The following is a 17773-nucleotide window of genomic DNA, read 5'->3' as shown; positions in this document are numbered from 1 at the left end:
CATCAGCCGCCCTGCTAATGCAAACACAAACACGTGGCTCGGGGAAGCAGTCGCACACATGCGCACATTTGACCCCTGACCACCCATCATTCTCGTGTCAGAAACCTTTGGGACTCCATGCATTACTGCGACGGCCCGGCTCTCCACAGGGGCCAGGGGCCGGCCACCGATCGATGGCGGTGATCAGAGAGGGAAATTACACTCATAACTTATTCAATGGCCCACAGGTACAACAACGACGTGAAGCACATAAAGATCCTGACCAAGGAGGGCTGCTTCCACATCGCAGAGAACAAGAAGTTCAGGAGCATATTAGTGAGTCTTTTCAGACTGTTTTATTTTTTTTAATTCCACCACTGCAAGTCATAAATAAATCATCCGGTTCACTTAATGAAGTGTCAAAACCTGAATTTTATCTTTGGAATGTGCACAAAAATAGCCATGATTAAAGCCATGTTGATAGTGGCCCGAGGGCTTCAGCATTATAGTCCATAAGTCCAGTGCATATTTAAAAGGTTTGCCATTTTTTCATGGCATTTTCTTTACTTCCTTTACTTTTCTAGATTACATTACAATACAGCTGTGATATGAAACTGTATTTTAATAGCACTTAATTTTAAAGTCATATTATAAAGTCAGAAATCTTGCTCACAAGTTCTTTCCAATGTGGTGGTATATTAACTTATAGTCAAGCACGTGATAATGCACCACATGATTTCTTTTACGTAGTGTTATTTTCTTTTTTGTCCAGTTATATATTGATAGGAAATGAAAAGCAGCAGGTACTGTGGTCTTACTGAGACTACTTTCTTCAAGCACATATGTAAATGACAGCTGTTTTATGAATACAACTGTCATAAGAGCTGAACTAGGCGTTCATAAATATGGCATTTTCTGATTTTCATAACGGAAACATGCCGTGCAGTGAGCACCATTGACTGTGTGTCTGTTGTGTGTCTGCGTTCAGGAGCTGATTGAGTACTACAAACACCACTCTCTGAGAGAAGGCTTCAGGAGTCTGGACACCACGCTGCAATTTCCTCACCGGGAGCCGGAAAACGCTGCTATGCACCGCCTCAACCGATCGGGCGGAAACAGTGAGTAGACCAAGACTTGCTAAGAGTATAAAGAGTTCACTCAACAACCCCAAGTGAAATAACATTACTTCAAATTAAAGTAGTACAACCGCAGTGCAGACATGAAGCACTTTGGAGTGTGACGTCGGCTTTACGTTGAATTTTATTTCAGTGGGTTTGGGAGATAAATTCAAAACATGCCAGCTGTTTACTGTTGTGGGAGTCGGTTAAATAATTACATGAATTTTGTCTCAGTTGGTTCTTTTAATGTAACCAAGTTTAGGTTTAGCTCTCCATGTTTGAAATAGGTTTCCAGTGAAGTTTTTTTTTTTACCACTAGTATTGCTATGGAGCAATGTGTCCATAGCACTAGAGCAATGTTTTGATGAGCCGGCCCCCACATTGTTTGCGATTGCTGTTGTTTACTGAACAACCAATCTGCCTAAAATTCTAAATACCGAACCATTTCACAAAATCCAAATATATATATATTTTTTACTGACATTTTAAACCAAGAAATGAACCAATGCGTTACATTCAAGAAGCTGGAAGCAACAACAATAAAACAAATGTTGGCTTAAAAACGACCTAAATTATTATTTATTAAAATTGTTCCCAATTAAGTTTTTGTTCAACTAATTCATTAATTATTATAGCTTGAACCATGATATTCTAAACTTTAGACGACTGACAGTCCCACATGTTGTCAGTTTCCAGCATCCGTGGATTCCCACATTCAAGTCAGTCAGTTTTTTTTCATTGTTAATCGAGGTTCTGTTGATTTTTCCCGCCACCTCTACTCTTGCTTTCTGTTTTTTTTGTTTTTTGTTTGTTTCATCTGTCATCTTGCTGGCACACGCTGCTTTAATTCACACAGCAGCATCTTCACTGCCGTAAAAGAGCCGAGTAGCTGTTTGTTGTTAAAAACAGTCCAGTCTCCGCTGATGTTAATTGTTTTTGACTCCATTGTCAAACGGTAGTTGGAGAATTCACTTAGCGTGTTATTAGATTTGATAACAGTCTCTAGCCAATCAAATCAGTTTGAGTTTCAGGGGAGCACGATGATGTGGTGGACCCTTCAACAAGTTAACATTTATAATCTGACGGGAAGTGTAAAAATGTCAAAAGTGCAATGCTCCTTGAAAAGGGTATGGTCACTCACATTTCTGAATGAATTATTATTACTTAAATAAGTACAATATATTTCATCTTTTGATGATGTAATGTTTCATTTTTAAACTTAATGATTCTTTAAACATTTGAAATGTAATACATTCAGTAACTGTGTAACATGTTAGTAACATTTATGCTAATCATATTTTACTCATAAATATTATAACAAGACCTTCACTCGAAGATATTTCCTGCCCTTAATGGAGTGAAAATGACAATTTAGGAAGTATTACTGAAATGACAAGTGTAATTTGTGATGTCAATGACTGGAGCTCCTCAACAGAATATTGTTCTGTTTCATCTGTCAGCTCACGTTTCCACAAACATTTTGTTCACTTCACACCGCCAGAAATCCTTCGGCAGCAGCGCTGAAGTTTGCCTGAGAACTTTACTGTTGTTGTGGTGATATCAGTCTATCAGTCTATCAGTCATCGAGGTGAAGATTTAAACAGCGTGATTTATTTTCCTACCTCCGTAACAATGAGCTGTTTGTTCTGTTCGCCACCTCGAGACGAAGCTGCTGTTGTCACCAACACTTGTGACGGGTAGAACTGTACAGGAGCGCGGCACGCTGACAATTATTTATGCATGCAGCTGCTGTTCCTGCTTAACTCTGCGACTTTGTCAGTCATTACATTTACTAACCTGATTCCTCTCAGCATTCAGCTGCTATTTATCAGAGCTGAATGAAAGAGAGCAGTGGGATGGTTTTTCCTTTCTGATTTGGAATTTAACAGTTGTGGGCCACGTAACTTTGAACTGAGATTTTAATGAGATGATGTTTTGAAGTGAAGCAACAGATAAAACAGCAGAGCGTCGTCAGACTGCCAACTCGGAAGGGAATATAGACATTTCTGTGACAAAAAGTTGTGATGAAAGGTGTTTTTAAGGAGTAAAAAAAGCATAAAAAGTAAATTTTGTGAGACAATGTTCAGCATAAATCACTTTTATCCTTTGTTCTACTGCTTTAGCAGCAATAGTGTCAGAGGGAAATAAGGTTGGAAAAACATTTCAAGAGGTTTAAATGCTCACAGCTAACTCTAATATCGAAGCAGAAAGAGCTTGTTTGCCTTATAAAACATACATGTTCCCTTAAAACTGAGCTGATTGTTTCAAGCAGTGCCACAAAAATGGTATTAAACCAAGTGTGGGAGCAATGTTGCCCATCAGTTGGTTAATGGAAAATGTATGATTTATCGCAATCAGTGGTTAAATGAGATTTCATTTTGAAGCCTGCGTGCCACGTGTAATGTGAAATGTGAACAGATTGTACAGAGATTGTCGGGTTTGTTCTAAAACGGGGCCTGTTGCTCAGACCCGAAGTCAAAACACAAGTCGAGACAGCTCCGATCCAAATGTGTTTTGTTCTGGTGCGGCGCTCTGTCTTGTCAGCAGCCTGCTCCTGGTGTGCAGACTTTATTTTCTCCCTTTCACTTTGAACATGACTCTTGTTTTGATTTCCATTTTCCCAGAGCGCTGCTGGAAAACTCCTAATTAATGCCTACGCTTTGTGTTATTTTGGACAGCTTTGTCGATATGCAAAACGAATTGATCATTTTTAACCTATCATTACAAAAGCAGCATCACTGGTGTTAAAAATATAAATAAACATGCGTCCGTGGTAGAATCTCAGCTGGTGTGTGCACGTGCGTGTGCGCGCGTGTGTGTGTGTGTGTGTGTGTGTGTGTGCGTGTGTGTGTGTGTGTGTGAGAGACACTGGATCCCTGATTGGATTCAAACTCTCATCTTCACCCTCTTGAGATGATACAGTGCATCAGTATGTATGTGCTCAGTCTCAGGCTCTTATAATAGTGAGGCAGCTCACATTGTGCATTCCGGTGTGGTCCACAAATCACATTTTGCAAAAATGAAGCATGTAAAATGCAGCTGGTGTTTCGGTGGCTGTTTGAAGTGGAGGGCGATCCCTCTTAATATTGCTCGTACCTCGACACCATTAGGGGTTGCTGAGCTGTCTCTCAGTGCGCTGATTAGTATTCGTTTTAAAAACCACTGGAGCTCTGCTTTCCTTACAGCATATCAATAACCACGGCCGGTTAACTTGCCAGCAGTATTGTTAGGAGCGGCACATTTTTCATAAAGTTTGGGCATTTATCTGCCAGTGTGGGGATTATATTTTCTATTCCCAGTGGCTGACACGTAGGCTCCTGCACAGAGGTGGGGTTAGAAACCTGAATGGGGGGTAGTCCGGGGCACTGTTTCAAAGAAAGGGGACACAATTGAAACATTTTTACAACTTGAATGTCCTGGTTCTTGGCAATAATGACTGTGCATTGTTAATGATTACATAATACATTCAATGCAATAAAGAATTCCAAACAACTTTAGATATTCTAATATAAATTGATATCAATTAATCTTCCACTTGTAACTTCAATTGGCCTTAAACCATGAACAGATTAGGACAAAATGGGCTCCTGCACACAGACATAAAAAAACAAAACAAAGAAGAAGGTTGTTTGTTGTTGTTTTGTCTCTTGATGGTCATTCTGTGTCTCTGGGATCATTTTGCATCTCTTTGTCATCATTTTGTGTCTCTTTGTGATCATTTTGTGTCTCTGGGATCATTTTGTGACTCTGGGATCATTTTGTGTCTCTTTGTCATCCTTTTGCATCTGTTTGTGATCATTTTGTGTCTCTTTGTGATCATTTTGTGTCTCTGGGATCATTTTGTGTCTCTTTGTGATCATTTTGTGTCTCTTTGTGATCATTTTGTGTCTCTTTGTGATCATTTTGTGTCTCTGGGATCATTTTGTGTCTCTTTGTCATCCTTTTGCATCTGTTTGTGATCATTTTGTGTCTCTTTGTGATCATTTTGTGTCTCTGGGATCATTTTGTGTCTCTTTGTGATCATTTTGTGTCTCTTTGGGATCATTTTGTGTCTCTGGGATCATTTTGTGACTCTGGGATCATTTTGTGTCTCTTTGGGATCATTTTGTGTCTCTGGGATCATTTTGTGTCTCTTTGGGATAATTTTGTGTCTCTTTGTCATCCTTTTGCGTCTGTTTGTGATCATTTTGTGTTTCTGTGATCATTTTGTGTTGTTTTGCTTCCTGTATGATTTCAACCCCTTCATAAAGAAGCCCGACTCAACCACTCAGATTTGTTGGACCTGTCTATATTGCGTATTCTGTATGAGAGTTTTATATTGTTCAAATAATATAGTTAATTCCCACATCAGGTTTCCATCTGTTGTGTTCACCCTGTTCAACTTTTCTGGACAGAATCATTCATTGGCATCCTTTTAATCCAGCTACCTCTGTGGAATGTTTTACTTGTAATCAGTTTCTCCTTCAGTAACACCATCAAGCAAAACCTTTTTTAGCATCAGCGTTTTGCCACGACTCTACTCGTGCCAAACGTTCTATGTTCTGTAGTTACATCTCCAAAATAACCCAGTGGACTCAGATTTATCCAAGAACACTAAGGTACTAATACTGTCAGGGTTAGAGGTTCCATTCCCCAGAGCGAGGCACTGACACTGCCAACTCTTCGACTCTGTTGGAATGGGATCAATGCCTGTACCTTCTTTCTCTGCCAGTAGAAATACTGGAAGACAGATAGAAATACAAATGCAGCTGATCTCTTGTGGCTTGTTTTTCTAGCCGTGTGCGTGATGAAGACACAGCTAGTCTTTGTAAAGTAGAGAAATCTGCTCTGTGGACATTGTAAAGTTTCTGAAACACAACATATAAAGCAATTAGAAGACTGTAGGAAAGTATTGGAACTGTAGAATATGAAACTTGTCTGATGTCTGAAAAGTTATCTGTCTCTTTTGTGCATCTGCAGTTGTGGCTATATCACAGCCCCATGATTGTCTTTATAAATATGCAAATGGACATTCACTCCCTGCATTGTAATTGTGAGCACACTCCTGATTAAATGCAGGAGTGAAGATGTCATCCTCCATTAATGATGCAGACATCCTTTTGGCAAACTGGAAACAAGATGTGTCATCAACTAATGCATCAACAAAATCTCACTGATGGTGTTGATTTCTCTGGACTCTCAGTGTTTGACCTTTAATTCATTGAGGACTGTTTTTCACTACTTACAACCAAAGTTTTATGAGAATCAGTGCCGGAAATCTGCGATCGCAATGTTAACCGCAAATTGAAACAATCTGTGCAACAATTGCGGGAGCCTGAATCTTTTGAAAATTCACGTGATTTTTCTGCAGAAAATGTCCTCCAGAAGCTCTGATGAAAGTATTGCGGCAGTAATATTTTCAAAGTAGTCTTTCCAAACCAAATTTGCTGTGACAGGCATTGAGGGAATTATGGTTTTATTATTGGAATGAGGAATACTATATGTTAAATGAGTTTTATACACACTTCAAGTTGTGAGAGACAGCGCTTTGTTTTTGTGCACACAACATATGTTGAATTAATATTAATCAAAGAGCAACTAAAGCTCTTATTTTGACAGCGGATGTAGCATTCGTTTTCTATATTACAGTCACTAAGTGTCTGTTTTGTAAAGCTATGTCACTTTTATTCTTTTTTTTTTTTTTAACTTTGAGCCCCAGCCTCTCTTAGTCCAATAAATAAATAAACAAGATTATAACTCAAATATGTCTGTGATGTGCAGCACGCTTATTATCAAAGGACATTATTACATATGACTCTTTAGCAGGTAGTTGTTTAAATTTTTTTTTGTTTTTTCCTTGACTTGCAAGTTTGACTAATTTCTGCAATTTTACTGCAAAAACTGACTTCGCCGCAAAATGAAGCATTTTTGATTGCAACAATCACAAAAAAACTCAGATGTCCTAAACATGCTTGAAGATTCTCTGGACAGTGTGGACCTTTATAACAGCTGTTGTTTTTTTTTTATATATCTTGTTGTTGTGTCTATATTCATATCACTCTATTGTAGAAGACTGTGGAAGTAAAAGGTTTTCAGTGTTTAAATTCTTAACCTTGAGTCATCGAGAAACTGTTGTAGGTTTTGATAAAGTTTATGGTTTCATCCCTCATGTTTTGAGTTAAAAATTTAGATCTCTAATTAAAGTCCTCACATCAGGCCCAAACAGTGTAAATACTTCCAGGGGCAGAAATTAATGAACTACAGAACATCAGTAGAAGCGCTGCTACCAGTGGCTGTGTGTAGATGAAGTAGCGTTCGCCAGCGTTCCTCCTGTGCCCGTCGTCATCTATTTTTTTTTATCAAACTGAGACTGTGTTTTTATACCTCTGAAAAAGAAAGATCAAAATTGGATTTTTTTAAAAAAAAACATGTTATATTTTTTCTCCTTTGCTTCTCTCTCCTTCTACCATCCCTCCCCATCCCCGCCCGCTCCGCTCCCTGCCTGGCCTGCCATAGCCCCATTGCTCTGCGGCCTCTCACTTGTAACTCCTGCCGGCTACAGCTTTGTACCTCCTTCCTCTGCTCCCTTCTGGTCAGGTACAGGTATCGCTTCTCCCTCTGTCCGTCTCTCAAACAATCTACTTCTTTCTCTCGTTGCCTTAATGCTGAAGGCTGCTTTGTCTGCTAGCCGTAGCTCAGTGCATTCACATCATCGCATGAATCTCGGCCTTTACATCTTTCATCTGGCTTCCCATTTCACCATCTCACCTCTTACATAGTTGCGTGCACATGAATGTCATCCTGTGTGGAGAATAGGGACCGTTTACTTCAGCAATGCATGTGTGTACAGTGTGTGTATGTGTGTGTACATTTTATTTGCATGTAAATGCAGGTGTGAGGCAAAAACTGTTTCAGAGGTTTATGTTGCTCAGTCTGATGTGTGTGTGTGTGTGTGTGTGTGTGTGTGTGTGTGTGTGTGTGTGTGTGTGTGTGTGTGTGTGTGTGTGTGTGTGTGTGTCCGTCCGTCCGTCCGTCAAAGTAAAGGTGGAAGTGTCCAAACACACAGAGCTCCTCTATATTAGATATTCTATCCCCACGGCCAGGTTGTAGAGGTCTGACATTCCATTTCCACCTGTCAGCTTAGCCCAGTCCGACCCACCGGTCAGTGTCTGGAAGGGAAGGAAGCCGGCAGGGTGGGATGGAGCAGTGGTAACTACCTAACCTGCTCCACATCTGTCTCTCACACTGCTGTCTCCTCGACAGGAGACATCTAATCTCGCACACACTGCTGTCAGAACACTCTAGCTGGACTACCTCAACTAAAGCCAAAGACTACACAAGTGTAGCGTGTAGAGGAAATGGACTGTACCTCACTTTTGATGTTAAAAATACATCCTGCACTGGTAATAATGAGTTTTACAAACTCTCCACAGATTAGCTGGATTAGCACTGCATGCTGTTTGTCATTTAAAGTTATATTTAGGCTCCTACCAACTATTTGAATGGCCATTAGTATTTTTTGTTTTTTTAATCATAAAATCTTCCGATAGTTCTTGGTGACTACCAGCCAGTTTAAAACCTAGTGATTAACTAAATCTGGCTGCCTCCTTAAACAACTTTTTGGATCTTTATTTATGCTTTTATTTTGTTAAATACCTCAAATGAAATGAAGCTGGTGTGAAGGGGGTCACTATAATTAAGTGTTGTGTATGTTTGGACATTTCCTCCTATGTTTTTTTTGTCGTAAAGAATTATTCTGATAAAAAGTTGTCTTAGCTACAGGTATTATGTTTGTATTGTTATATATTAAACATCTGTTACACCGTCCACTGTAGCGTTATAACCTTTACAATAGCTGAAGTGACGGTTTTAGTAGTTCAAATCCACATTTAAATACGTTGTATATGTAGTTTGTTGTATATCAAGTTTGACCTGTATAACTACTGCAGCAGGGCAGTAAGCTTCTCCATCTCTGTGTTTATGAATGTGTACATTATGTGTAAATGTTTTGATTTCCTTGGTCAAACCAAATCTCACATTTTTTGTTTTTGTTTTTGTATACCTACCTTCTTCTCTTCCTCCAGTGTTTACGCCCAAAGTGATCGGTGTGGCGAGAGCACGGTACGACTTCAGTTCGCGTGACACTCGGGAACTCTCGCTGCAGGAGGGAGACGTGGTGAAGATCTACACAAAGTCGGGAGCCAACGGCTGGTGGAGGGGGGAGGTCAACAGCAGGGTAAGTGGTCTTAACATCCTGAAATTGTAAAAGACAAAAAAAAAGTCATTTTGTGGGCACCACAGTAGTTCTGACTCCCAAGTTATCAGCTTTCTTTAAAAATACATTTGTGGGTGAATTGTTATTTTACCCTTTTTAAAAGTGTTTTATTTTGATTCAGTAATTAATCTGCGATATATGTGCAGCTTTATGTTACATTCATGTTTATATACATTGACATTTAATCAAGGCTCAGAGCTTTAATGAGCACTATTCACTCAGAAATCAGTCCGGCTGTTTAAATTCTTACATCCAGTTTTAGGTAGCACTAAAATTTGTAGAAGAAACTTTAGTCCGATTTTTTTTTTATTTTTTTTACCTACAGCTGGAAAGGACTGTCAAGATTTACTCCATTTTTCTATTAGTCTGTCATGTACAACATTTCTGCTTCCACATTTGGGCTCTTAGAGGAGTTCCTTCGCTGCACTTGAATCACTTAAATGCATATGTTTTAACTGCCGGTGCTCAGAGTCCTCCACAATCAGTCATGCAGTGCCGAGAGGATCCAGGTTCCACATGCAGGGAAATACGTACATGCGCCGGCTTCCACTCACGTGCACTGCATTTGCGCTTGGTGGAGAGTGTTACAACTGTGTGTGTTTGTGTTGCGGCAAATGAAGAAGATTCCCTCTTTTATGAAGCCTGATGTGTGTGTTGATGCTGCTCTTGTGAAAACTAAGCAGTGCGAGCAGAGTCTGTTGAGAGCTGTTCATCTCTCTTTAGGACCATCAGCCAATAAAAACAATTGGTACTACTTGCTGAGAAAACCAGTTTTTTTTTCTCTGCCGGTTAAAAAGCACTTTTTTTCTGTGGTTATACCATAATATCAGACCAGTAAGGTTTCTAGTAGAGATGCAATCTGGTCAAACCAAAAGATATCAATATTGAGTCAATAAACATATTGAAATTGCTTTGAACTTTTAAAAACATTTTTGAATGTTTTTTTTATCAATTGTATTTTTACATCACTTCTCTAAGATCACATCCTCACCGTGCTAGTTGTAACTATTCTCCAGTTGGTCTTTTTCAAATTGTCTCTACAATGTAAAATGTTGATAGCAAGTATGATGCATGTTGGCAATCAGTGTATGCTGTAAATACAACAACTCATATTTTAATTACATTTGCAGTATTTAATGAAACGTATTCATGGTTGTTAAAAGGTTTTGGCAATACCACACCAACATTTAGTTTTCAGCTCAGATATCATGCGTGAAGATATGTGACAGTTCCAGGTACATTATTTACTAAACATTTGCTAAAAGCACTTTAAATAAAAGAGCTACTAATGATGAAATCGAGCAATTCTATTTTTAATGCCAGTCAAAATTAATCGTCAGCATTCAATGTGGGTCTGAAATGGATTTCAGTGGTTCTTAAAATGAATGAAATACGGCCTTTTTCCTTGAGCTACAATTCATTAATAATACTGATTTCTATTGGTGACGTGAAATATCGAATCTGTCTGTTAGTCGGTTGGTACGCTGCTTTGGTCCTGAAATAACTTCAAAACAAGTAGATGGATTGCCGCGATAACGGGGCTGACATTCATTGTGCTGCGGGATGAATACTTACTGATGTGATTCTTCGACTATTAGTTTTACAGAAAAGTATCTCTTCAACAGATTGGCTAAAATTTTGGTGAACATTATTGTTCCCTGATGTATGAATCCTTATGTTTGTGATCCCCCAGCTGGTCAACATTGGACTTTATACCCGGTTTGGTACATATTTGCTTGTAAATTAATGACGTTTTCATCAGACTGGCTTGCACTCGGTTGTATTTAGTGCTAATTAGCGGTTGTTCACATGCTGAAATAAGGTGACTTTGGTTAATATTATACCTGCTGGAGTGGGAGGTTTATTTGAAAGCTCAGAGAAGTCGGTTTGACGTCACATGAAATGTACATGCTCCAAAAAAAAAAAAATAGGTGTAATAGCCAAATTTGTTCAATCTGGCCGACTTTGTTTGCTAGCTGTGTGAAATGTTAAAAGTACATTGAAAGGTGTCCCCCATGTTGCCTGCTTGGGAATTGTCTTCACTAGAATTCCCAACCTCACGAACGCATTATAAAAATCAGCATGTTAGCGTGCCGATATTATCATTTCACTCAACGCGCCACTGTGCCTAAATACATTCTCTCAGAGCCGCGAGCATGGCTGTAGATGTTTAAAAATGATTTTCATGCTGATATTCCATCTCAAACAACATACATCTCTGCTGCTGACATTCTGGTAAAAGCGCGGAATGACTAAAGCAGATTGAAGGAAAGTGGGTTCACCTTCCCTCAAAAAAAAATATAGAAACGCCACACTCGCTCTGATTCCATTTTTCATTAATTTAATTAAACGATCTACGACCTATTCTGTGAAAAGAAAACACAAATTCAATATGAAACGACACATTTTAGAGTGACCTTGTGACCGGTTCAAGGCGTACAATAATCCTGCTGTTTAATTAGCACGTTGATGTGCCTCACCTGGGAGGTGGATAAGTGATCTTGCCAAAGGTGAAGTGCTCACTTGCCCTTGTTTTAACCAATTTGTGGACTTTTTGTGTGCATAAGAAATTACAGATTTTTTTTCACTTCCCTTCATGTTAAAGGAGAGGGAAAATAAAAGTACATCCGCACACTTATTTCCATTTCTTTTCTTCTCAGGTCGGCTGGTTTCCATCCACATACGTGGAAGAGGGTGATGAGTGAAAGGTCTCACGTGGGAAGAAGAGTTCAGATAAAAGAAGAAGGGCAGCAGTGGAGGAAGCAAAACTGAGCACACAAACAGTGACAAACAGAGATGAGCTCCCGCGCCGCTGCCTGCCTCCAGTGTTACTTTTCAGAGCAAAGCAGACGGCTTCAGTCTCCTCCGCCGTGCCCTGTTGCCTAAAACCATCCCGGAGGCCTGTGGGAGTGAAAAGGGCTACAGCACATTGCAGATGCGAAGATGCCCGATCATTTCTGGTTGACTCCGTGTGGCTAAGCGACTCCACCAACTAGCAGCTTGCCTGTCAGCGGGGCACGAGCCCTCGCCAGACACCCCCTCCCTCTCTCCCTCCCTTCCTTCATCCGTCCATCCGTCCATCCATAATTCATCCTCCGCTCCCTTCCTCTCTGCCCCAGCCAGCCGCAGCCCCCCCAACCCCCGCCTGTTTCCGCTTGCCAAGTCGGCCGTCGCCAAAACTGTCAGAAGTAGGTACTCAAATGCTGCTCTTCCATTCATGCGCTCATCCGTCCGTCCGTCCGTCCCCCCCGACTGCTCCGCGTGGGAACGGTGTCATCTGAGAGCTGCAAGAGACTCACACTGTACTTTTTTGTTTTGTTTTTCCCTTTCATCCTGTTCTCACTATGAAGGAATTTCTGACCTTGATTCTGTGTTTGCGCCACTAACACAGGTAGTTATTGATGACTTGATGACCCAGATTCACACACACACACACGCACACGCACACGCACACACACACACACACACACACACACACACACACACACACACACACACACACCACCCACCACCCACCTTTTCTCCTCTTCCGATTATGATCGCCTCACACACACACACACACACACACACACACACACACACACACACACACACACACACACACACACACACACACACACTCCTATAGGAGGAGTAAGAGAGGCAGGATGTCAGATAGCATCGATGCACAGTGCCAGTGCAATTGATCGCTGTTGTTCCTATTTTCCTTCCACCTCCTACATTCTTTATCTCCGGCTCGGCCTCATGTTTTTTTAGTTGTCTTGGCTGTTAGCGATCCTCTTATCGGTGGCAGCTCTGTCAACAGGGGCCCATTCGTCGAGGGTTTATGTTATTGGAGACATTAGCGGCTTGTCGGAGAGCGAGCGACTCTACCTTGAGGCCACCTGCCTCCTACAACCTAAAAACAGAAGCAGGGAAAAGCAGAAGAAACAAGCACAGAACTGCTTTGTTCTTCTTTTTGTCTCTTTATATTTTTCTTCACCTCTGCTTTCCTCATGTCTGGAATTGTAATTTCGCTTTCATCATGTACTATAATGAGTATGACGAAGTTTGATTGCAGTCTTGCACAGCTGGTCAAAGAAAGGCTACGAACCCAGATTAGTACTTCTGCAGAATTCTGTCCAGATTATATATTTATATGTATTTCATCATCATCTTTCTGGCCATTAGTGGAGACTTAGTGTCTTTTACTCTACCGGCAGTTTCAGAGATAGTTTCTTAAGAAGGTCATTTTGGGAGAAACACTGAACACTTGAAAATCTGAAGATTTGCTTTGGCACGAAAAACATTAAAAAAAATTTTTTTTAAAAAGTCTTTTAAGTATCAACACTTCAATCCAAAACAAGTGAACTCATCTTTCAGAAACCGCTCCACGCTGCTTATATCTTTTCGCTAACTGTCCTCTCTGTCACCTGCACGCCGCATCCGCGTTCCACCCTCACTTCCCATACACATCTTCTCACAATGTCTCCTTAATCCACTGTAAAAAAGAGGATTTTCCCACATTTGCAGGGATGAATGCCTTTTACAGGAAAACATGCTGCACAGCGCACTTGTAACGTGAACAGTCGCAGAAAAAGGAGGCAAAGTACACAGATACAGGATGGAGATCAAGTTAGGTTAAACCGAGAACTCTCGGTGTCGATTATGTCTTTCACAGAGAGACTATCTGTCCTTTAAAACCACACATATTTGTTTGAAATATGTGCATACTGAATTTTTTGTATTTAATTCATGGTTAGTGATCATTTGCGAGGTCAACAACTGGCACAGGTCCACCGATGTCATTTCCGCAGTCAAAACACTACTTTGAACTGATCCTTTAACGCCTCTTTGAGTTTGAAGTTGTTCTTTGGCTACATTTCCCCGAGTTCCCCCTCAGTAACACACACACCTACAGTACATGTTGCATTTTTTTTTTTTAAATCATCCATCGCTTCACTTTTAAAGGAAAACTAATATTTAAACATACAGTGTACATAAAATACAACTATATCAGTCACTGAAACGCACAGTGGGGCAGTTTATTAAGAAGCAGCATTCCCTATCTGACCATTTAAGGGAAAATATAGTTAAATTATGTTTTAGATGTTTGAGTTATATTTTGAAGTTTAAATACTTGGTGAGATCAAGGAATCCAGCAGGCGGTTAACGAGGGGATTCTGCCTCGGAAACAGCCCTCGGGCGATCCCTCCAGTCAAAGCTACCCCCCTTCCCCCTGTCATGTCTTCATTGTATTGATGCCACTGGGTATTGTGCAGGAAATTGTTTTTGTGAATTTAAATAAGGCTTTATTGTAAAGGTATGCTTTTTGTGTGCACTTAAATGGAGCCATTCTGTTTTGAAATCATTAATAATCCCCCCTGCCAGCCGTGTCACTCCACACCTCCATGATGTGTAAGACAAAATAGTTTTGGTTCTCTGTCATATTGCTTAACCGCTGGACTGAAGAAAAGTGTCAAAAAAAAAAAGGATCATAATATACCTTTGAAGTGACATCTCCCCTTTTTTTCCAATTTCCTCCCATTAACAGTGTCATTAAGTGACCACTAGATGGAAGCATCCTAAACACAGCATTTCCTCGCCAAGCAGTCACCTTCAACTTGCTAAAGTTTGGAGATGACATCATCTGATTAGGAGGTGAACAATATTGAAAGAAGCAGCTCGCCTCAGACTTGTCTCTGTGAGTTTGAAGGAAGAGAAGAAGCCATAAGGACTCAAATTCATACCAAAGTACACTAGAATCAGGTTTTTCTAAAGGGGTCTTGTTTAATCTGATGGTGAAATCATAAGACATCATTTCTTTGATAAGTTTTACAATATCTGTCCTGACTTTCATTCAAAGTTTCCAAGACTTCCCGTTCAGTCAGATTTCGACTTCCCAGTATGTCCAACATTCAATTTGTAACGTCTTTAGGAAATCTTCGAGTGTGCCACAGTCCACCACAAGCCTCTCTTTTCCATCCTGGGAAAGCTGGAGAGCCAGAGTGAGCTTCTTTAATCGCAGTCTCCAGTAATCCACTCCTGCTCTGCCTCCTCTGTCCCAGATGAACTCTGACAGCGGGGCCATTTACAACTGCAGGCCTTCCTCTCCTCCGAGTGCGCTTCCAGATTCTTTATTTTATTTTTTTTTGTGCGCAGGAGGGACGGGAGGAAGGCTCAAGGGTATCTGTGATCTAATCATTACACCATCTCCTCACCTCAGCGACCTCGCTGCATCCATCTCGCTGCCGGCTCCCCCCTCTCTCGCCCTCTCTCACTGTGTCACTTCCCTTCCCTCTCCGTCTTTACTGCTCTCTTTCCCCATCTATCTATCATCCAATCTCTGTCTTCTCGGTTTCCCTCTGTATTCCGTCCCTCACCCCGACGCTCTGTAGGCTGTAATCGCCGCCGCTGTTTGTTGCCGGGGGGAGAGTGGAAGATTCAGTATTATCGTATGAGTGGGGAGCGAGGCGGCCGATATCTTTATAAACAACCGCAGAACAATGAGGACTAGTTAAATTTACCACAAATTAATAGACTGAAAAAATGTTTTGCCAATTAGGGAATGAATTAGAATTTGCTCTCACCATTGTTATCTCCTCACATACACTGTGTGCACAGATTATATCCGTGTGCGTCGGCGGCACCCCTGTACGTTTGGAAAGCATTTCAGCAGGATTCAGGGCTGAACAGAGACATAAGAGTCACTCATACATTAGGAAAATATATCCTAATAATACACTTGTGTAGTTTACTCTGACTGAAGTTTGCATTCGCTGTGTTCATGCCCCATGTCCTTTTTTGTGTTATCCTTATGAAGCCAAAGATGTACGCTGTACTTATTGTACGCTCAATGTTATGTCTCATAACCACGGTACCCAACCGCTGTGGCCTAACTCTAAAACCGTGCAATCCTGACTGTGTAGCAGAAACGTGTATTGTCGCTGTATCATAGTGTAAATGATGTACATAGCACATAATAAAGATATACACTGCTTCTTCTAAGGCCTCCGTGTTTCATGTCATGCTCTATTGAACATTTCACAGAAGAGGATTCAGCCAGCAGTTTGAGAGATTTTAGTTTAAGAGCTGATGAAGAGTTTTGAGTTTTTCTTTTATTTACTTTTATTTGCAACAGACATTCAAACCTGCAATGGCGGGACATTAGTAACATGTACAGTAGAAACCAGAGTTCATTTCCTAGAGCACGGTACTTATACATAATAATAATAATCGGAGACACTTTACGGAACTATATTTATTAGAGTCCACCTTATTAATTGGTTGATTGGTTGGTTTTATTGGACTCTCACAGACATCGTTTTGGCGTATATTTTATGTACTATGCAGAAAAAGATGCTTTGGTAATGAAACATATTGCTATTTGTATTTTACATTTATCTATCAAAAATATCATAAAAATGTCACAGTACAGTAAGAAGTCCAAAATGTCATGAAAATGTGATATTGTAGCATTTGGTTAGTAATGACCAAACAAATGTCATTAAAACGTCCAAACTGATGAAAAAAAAATGACAAAATAGCATGTGGTCCAAAATGATCAAAAAATATCATACTATAACATGTGCCCCAAAACACCATTAAAATGTCATAGTACAGCATGTGCTGCAAAGCATCATAAAAATATAATATTGCATGTAGTCGAAAATCTATTAAAAATTGACGTAGTATTGCATGTGTCACTTTTTGTACGACGTGCTATAGTATGACCTTTTTTCATGTTTCAGTCGACGTGCTATTTTCACATTTTGGACGACATTAAAGAAGTATGACTTTTTTGTTCTATTTCTGAAGAAATAGTTCAACTTATGGCAGGCAACACAGTGGTGCAGTTGTCACCGTTGTCGTCTCACAGTCTAAAGGTCCCGGGTTTGATTCCCGTCTGGGACTTTCTATGTGGAATTTGCATGTTCCTGCATAAGTAGTAACCTAAAAGTATAATATGTCGTCCAAAATAGGACAACTAACAATGTAAAACAAATGTCGTGCATGTAGTCGTAAATGTAAACTGTACCACGATACTGGCTTCCGTGACTTGAACGAAAGTCATCAGAAATAGCACAAAAAAGTCATACTCCTTTAATGTCGTCCAAAATGTGAAAAAAAAGTCACACTATAGCATGTTGTCCAAAAAGTTAAAAAAAAAACTCATACTTTGGACAACATGTTATAGTACGACTTTTTTTTATCATGATTTTGACGACATGCTATAGTATGACTTTTTTTCACATTTTGGACAACATACTATAGTATGACATTTGTATGACTTTTTGCAAAGGTACAAAAACAATACTCAAAAACACTCATTTTGACTTCAGTCTATAAACAGCAAGGTTGAAAAGGTGTCCAATAAAATCACAGAACCTACAATGTTTGGATCCGCATCCCATTTTGAGGGAGTTAAGATCCCTTTTTAAAA

General features: G+C 40.1%; 1 protein-coding gene across 2 annotated transcripts in view; it reads left to right on the top strand.

The window, feature by feature from the left end:
* Positions 1-16338, top strand: part of LOC138199361 (guanine nucleotide exchange factor VAV3) — a 96464-nt gene extending 80126 nt beyond the window's left edge. The window contains exons 24-28 of one of the 2 annotated variants that reach the window (XM_069151403.1): positions 228-315; positions 968-1097; positions 7593-7673; positions 9161-9312; positions 12012-16338. In XM_069151403.1, coding sequence (XP_069007504.1) covers positions 228-315; positions 968-1097; positions 7593-7673; positions 9161-9312; positions 12012-12056 — 496 coding nt within the window. In that variant the 3' untranslated portion in view covers positions 12057-16338. The remainder of the gene's footprint in view (positions 1-227; positions 316-967; positions 1098-7592; positions 7674-9160; positions 9313-12011) is intronic. The other variant, XM_069151404.1, reaches the window with a different exon arrangement.
* The last annotated feature ends 1435 nt before the right edge of the window (positions 16339-17773 follow it).

This window comes from Embiotoca jacksoni, unplaced genomic scaffold, assembly GCF_022577435.1.
Source record: "Embiotoca jacksoni isolate LCO1_2020_lvr unplaced genomic scaffold, fEmbJac1.0.p SCAF_17, whole genome shotgun sequence".
Lineage (NCBI taxonomy): Eukaryota > Metazoa > Chordata > Actinopteri > Embiotocidae > Embiotoca > Embiotoca jacksoni.
This window is presented reverse-complemented; position numbering and strand designations above follow the sequence as displayed.